General features: G+C 35.5%; 1 protein-coding gene across 1 annotated transcript in view; it reads left to right on the top strand.

Annotated features, from left to right (window-relative positions):
- DRC9 (dynein regulatory complex subunit 9) overlaps positions 1 to 5,843 on the top strand; it is a 32,334-nt gene extending 26,491 nt beyond the window's left edge. The window contains exons 8-10 of the mRNA XM_019650862.1: positions 2,998 to 3,129; positions 3,858 to 3,959; positions 4,999 to 5,843. Coding sequence (XP_019506407.1) covers positions 2,998 to 3,129; positions 3,858 to 3,959; positions 4,999 to 5,133 — 369 coding nt within the window. The 3' untranslated portion in view covers positions 5,134 to 5,843. The remainder of the gene's footprint in view (positions 1 to 2,997; positions 3,130 to 3,857; positions 3,960 to 4,998) is intronic.
- Positions 5,844 to 6,096: the final 253 nt, after the last annotated feature.

Raw genomic sequence — 6,096 nt, 5'->3', positions numbered from 1 at the left:
TGCTATTAAAACAATGATAAACATTCTTGGACATGACTCTAAGTGCATGGTTATGAAAAGGCTATTCATTTTTTATATTGGTCTAGATTCCTTATGTCCTCTCATATTAGTTTTAATGGTTTTTCAGTTGATTCATTTGGGTTTTCTAGGTAGAAAATCTTATTGACTGCAAATAGTATCAATTTTATATTTTCCTTTTCATTATTTATGCCATTCCATTTTGTGGCTTATTTTATAGATAGAATGTCAAGTGTAATATTAATAGTAGTGATAATGGAGTACCATTTTTCTATTCTTGGTTTTAATAGTATTTCAGTTAGTATTACACATGAGTTCATAATCATGTCAGTTTTGTCATGTGCAAGTTAGGGCGTTGATTGAGAAAGAATAGGACCCTGAAACTTGGAATGGGAACATCAGGCTGAACTCAAATATAATTGACAATCTTGAACCCTCAAGTTACTTTGAGGTAGCCTTGCCAGTGGATGTAGCCTGACCTCCTGTGTCTAAGAGTAGTCTTCCTTTCCCTGAAAATCCTGTGATAATAACTACATTTGAGGCAGATGCCTTCAAAAGGGATGTTCAATTTCAGGATCTAGCACAACAATACACCTTCAAAGTTTCACATTAGGGTTACGTGAGTTCTCTTCTCTGCTATAATATGGTCTGCAGAGATACTGTTTGCTTTGACTTTGCACAGAACGTTGCATTAGTCCACTGCATTATGTTGATTGTATCTAATGACCAGGAAGTAGCAAGGATTTTAGATGCCTTAGTAAGACATGTGAATTAGAAGGTAGGAAATAAACTATTTTTAGTACCAATTCAGTATCATTATGGTCCAGTTAGGTGGCAAACCAGACAAGTAATTTGAGCAGGGAAGATTTAACAAAAGAATCATTGACTAGTAATAAGGGATTGGCTACAAAGAAGGGATAAAAGCGAACTCTAAAGAACACCCTAGGGCCGAAGGATACTATCTAAGGAAGGATTCAACAGAGCTCTTTGCTTTGTTGTCCTGAGTCAGAGCTGCTTCACAGCTAGTGAGACAAAGCTGGCTAGCAGGGCTGTGGACAGCGTTTGGTAAGTGAGAATCCCCTTGTCAGTAAAACTTGTTGGTGAACAAGTGCCCGGAGTGTCCCACAGACATGCCATTGTCAGCCACGCCCCAGGAACAATAGAGGAAGCACTGTGGAAACAAGAAAAAAAGCTCTCCTGTCACATTCCTCCAGCACCCTCTACTGACAAATGTTAACATTGTGCCTGCCAGCTGCCAAAAGAGTAATATTTACAGCAAGCATCCAATTTCACAAAGCTGGCCAGTGAAGGATGAATTTGGAGCTGAGAGGCAATAAATTGAACACTGGCAAAAATGGGGATTGTATGAGGTTTGCTCTGTAGGTTAATGGTAGATTAAGTTAATGAAATTCAAGGAAATTTCCTTTTGGTCTCACCTTGCTGGGGTTTTTTTCTTTTTAATCAGGATGAGTGTTCTTTTCATCAATTGAGATATTTTTTCCTTTAATATGTTAATAAAGTAAAATACATTAATGTACTTGTTGATGTTGACTCATCTTTAAATTCCTGGACTAAACCCTACTTGGTCATAATGTACTATTCTTTTATTAGACTGATAGATTTGATTTGTAGGTTTTTATTTTTTATTTAGATATTCCATAAATGAGATTAACCTATAGATTTACTTTTTGGTGTTTGTTGTGTTGCCATCAGTTATGCTAGCTTGGCAGCTTGAATTGGGAAGTTTTCTATATTTTTATGCTCTGAAACCTGAAAGTATAAATAGAACAAATTATTGTAGAGTCTCTTTTCCTTGAATCTGTTAAAATTCAGTCATAAACAATCTTGTCTGGGTATCATTTTAAAAGGGAGATATTTGGCTACCTTTTCAATATTGTTAATGATTATTGATGTCTTCACTTAAAAAAATCTCTTTTTGAGTCATTTTTGGTAACTGTGTCTTCCTAGACACATTTAATCTAAACATTTAATCTAAACATTTAATCCATTTAATCTAAACATTCATTTCAAATTTATTAGTGTAAAACTGGGCTCTACAGTCTCTAACAATGTAAAATTTTCCTTTATTTCTGTATTTATCATTTTTTCATTTTTTAAAATTTGTGTCTTCTTTCCCTTTTTCTAGCTGAGACTTGCCAAAGATTTGACCATTTTATTGGTCTTCACAAAAACTATCTTTTGGTTTTATTGAGTAAGTCTGTCTTTTTCCATCATGCTGGTTTTTTATTTGTGCTCTTTCCACTAGAGTATACTGCCTAATTTAGGATTTTAGTTCCAGATTATGATTAAAAAGTATAATATATAAGTTAAATATACATTTTTACTGGTTTCTCTCCTGTTTCTTATATACATATCTTTCATTTTATTTTGCTAAAATACATTCTTGAACAACTCTTTCAGAAAAACTAGGTATATTCTTTTTTTCCCTCACATTTGAATGCTAGGGTGGCTAGGTATAAAATCTTAGATTCACATTATCTTTTAGAATTTTGAAGACATTGCACCCTTCTCAACTAGTATTTAGTGTTACCAATCAAAGAGATGTCTGATGCCATTCTTTATCATTTGGAATTTTTTACCTACCCTTTATTCCTTTCCTCTTCACTGCAACTTTTCTTATCCAGACACCTGGAAAGGCCCTTTTCCCCATTTTTAAATTGAGCAACATACAGTAAATTACACAAATATTAAGTATACAGTTTGGCAAATTTTTATGTATATATGAGAATGCTCCTGTAACCACCCAGAGATATAGAGCACATTTACAGCATCCTAGAAGTCTCCTTCATAACCCCATTCCCAGTTAATAAACCAACCCTCCCTTCAGAAGTAGACACAATTCTGACTTCTACCACTATAGAAGTCTTGATTGTTCTTGAGCCTTATATAAATGATTTTATACAGTATATACTGTTTTGTATCTGGCACAAGCCATGTTTTAATGTTCTTTCCAAATAGAAACTTGAGGAGAAACTAGAGTTCTGGATGGAGAAGTATGATAAAGATACAGAAATGAAACAGAATGAACTGAATGCTCTTAAATCTGCTAAGGCCAGTGATTTAGCACACCTTCAAGAACTCGCAAAGATGGTAAGGAAGCAGTCTCGATCGTGTAAGCCCGAGCACTGAGGAGTGGATGGTAGCTAAGCTACAGTAGCTGGGTAATGTTATTTTTGGTTACAAAATGGAGGTGAGCCCATAAACCAATGAGATTCTTTTTCAATGATGATGACTAAGGTGACAATGATGACATTGATGATGGGGACAATAGTAGCAGCTAACACTTAAATAGTACTTGCTCTGTCCCAGGCACTTTACTAGTATTTCACATATATAGCTTATTTAACCCTCACAACCTCTTGAAAGACATACTGTTATTATTTCCACTTTATGGTCTCCGAAGACGATTAGTAAATTATGATTTCCCAAATGCTTCTGATTATGGTTTCATCAATTGTAGAATGTTCCAAATTTCTCTTTTAAAAGATGGCTATCTTCATGTGTATATTTAAAGACACAGCTTTAAAAAATTACATAATTCTGAGGTCATTAATCATACATCAAGTTAGTATTTCATTTTTATGAAAGATTAAGGCAAATTTGAATTATTCAAACTGAAAATTTTGGGGAACAATTACAAAGTTAATATGTGACTATTTACAATATAGTAATCCAGTAAGTTTTTTCTTTTCTTTGGTTTATCTTTAGATTTGGCATGCTTCATTTAAAACTTTATATTAAAATTGCAGGGCTGGCTGGGCCACAGCTTAGCCAAGAGAGTTAGCCATATAACATGATTAATGTCTCCACTTTTACAGCTAAGGGAGTGTGAACAAATCATCATTGAAGACCGCATGGAAAAGGAGAAAAGCAGAAAAAAGCTAGAACAGGATATCTTGGAATTGAAGAGTGTCCTAAAGGTAGGAAGCTTCTTGGGGCCCCTTCAATTTTATAGCTGGCCTAACACAGTAATGGAAAGTGTCTCTCATTTATTATCAAACACAGGAGATCTGTGAGGAGGCATGGCCTTTGTTACTGGAATTTAACACAGTCCATGGGGCAGGGAGACAGCTAACAGAAAAAGACATGACCTCAACTCTTAATCCAGGGGAAAAGAGGTGGTTAGCAGAAGCAAAACCAAGAACTTGTGCCCAGTGGTCAAATTTAAGAATACTATTTCTAACCAAAACAGCTCTTGAAGGAGTTCTAATATACCTTTGCTTCTTAAAACCCTATTTATGTTAGCCCAGGCTATCTGCTAGGTTCTGATAAGAGCTGTTTTCAAAAAAGGTGGAGGGAGGGGATAAGTAGTTTAGAAAAAAAAATAGAGATATTTTAGTTTTATATGAAATTGTGTTAGTGATGATGAAACTAGCAGGTCAGATTCTGGGAAATAGTTTAAAGTAGTAACATTAGCTGGACTGAAACTGTTGTTCTGAGGAGTGCCCTTGTCTCTGAAAGAGGAGTATCTGCCGAGTATGCAAACTGTAGTTGGGGATGTGACTTAGGGGGTGGGTTAAGAAAGTATGCTTTAAAGTACATTCAGGACCAGGTATCCAAATCCAAACTTGAGTTTTCCATTGGGAGTCAGATGTACAATTAACAAGTATTTATCGAGCTCCTATGGTGTTTTCTTTTGTCAGGAGTCCTCAATTGAAAGCAAAAATGTAAGAACTAGCTGAAGACCACTTTTGTTTTCTTTTCACTAGGTTTGCTCCCCTAGTCTTTAGGGCTTAGCCTGATTTTAAAGTAGCCCAGACTGTATTCAGAACAGTTATGTCCAGTGACCAAGATACTCAAGGGAGCTATCAATAGAGATAGCGTGCTTGGTCACTTCCATGTCTCAAAGACCATTCTTCAGACAGAGGCTACTTTGTCAAAAAACAGTCCCCTTATGCAGGAAGAATGCAGCTTGTCAGGCATACTATAAATTGTACTCACCCCTCCTTTCCCTTCCAGCTCCAGGCATGGTGGCGAGGCACTGTGGTACGGAAGGAAATTGGACGCTTCAGAATGCCTAAGAAGGACGTAGATGACAGCAAGGATTCAAAAGGTAAAGGTAAAGCCAAGGACAAGAGGAGAAGCAAGAAGTAGCGACCCAGCATCTTCTGTCTTCTCTGGTATCCCAGAGGAGGACCTGAAGGAGTTAAGAAACATCCTTTACCATCAGATAACTCACCTGCAGGCTGTTTTTATTCGGACATTCCCACATGTGGCCTGGTGATTTCACTTGGCCTGTTATACTCATTTTCAAACCCTGAATTAGGATTATACCATTGATTTAGGGCTTTTTCAGATTTCGAAAAAATTTTGCTGAAAAGAAATATTTCTAGGAGCCTTGTGAAGATTCCTCTTGCTCTCTCTTACCAGGAAAAAGTTCATGGGCGTGGCTACAGTGATGCATTAAAACTTCAGTCATTCCTGTAAAACATCTGATTCTGATTTTATTCAATTGGTCTATAGTGAAAAACCTCTTATGAACAAAAGTGTTCAACAGGAATTACAAGATGTTTATCAAGTGTCTAGCATAATATATACACAGTGAAGTTTTAACATTATTGCTTTAGTTTTTAGATAATCACTTTAGTTTTTATTGGGGGGGTGGTAGCTGGAATATATATCTTATTATATAACCTTATTTTATATATGATATATATAATGTTATATATACATATCTTATTATGTTACTTCAGCTCCTTTTCTGGGAAACAGGTAGGAATATAAATTATAAATACAAGATAGAAATGAGATGTTAGGCTAACCCACACATAGTAAAGATGGGGGACACAGCTCCACAGGAAGACTAGTTTGGGGATTTTTTTTTTTNACAATGTATGCAGGAACTAATTTCTAGGTATTCTCCACAGCACTAGTCATTTTAGATATTATTAAAAGTCTGCTAAGCTAATGAGTTATTTTATTTTGCGTTTTTTGCTTACTAGTAGAATTGACCATTTTTCCATATATTTATTTACTGATTTCTTCATGTGCAAATTATATGTGGCTGAAATGGTTTGAAACAGTCTTTCCGATATTAATAACAAACCAAGCTGAATG

This window comes from Hipposideros armiger, unplaced genomic scaffold (assembly GCF_001890085.2).
Source record: "Hipposideros armiger isolate ML-2016 unplaced genomic scaffold, ASM189008v1 scaffold_8, whole genome shotgun sequence".
NCBI lineage: Eukaryota > Metazoa > Chordata > Mammalia > Chiroptera > Hipposideridae > Hipposideros > Hipposideros armiger.
The sequence above is the reverse complement of the archived record's forward strand: the minus strand, read 5'-3'. Positions and strand labels throughout refer to the sequence as shown.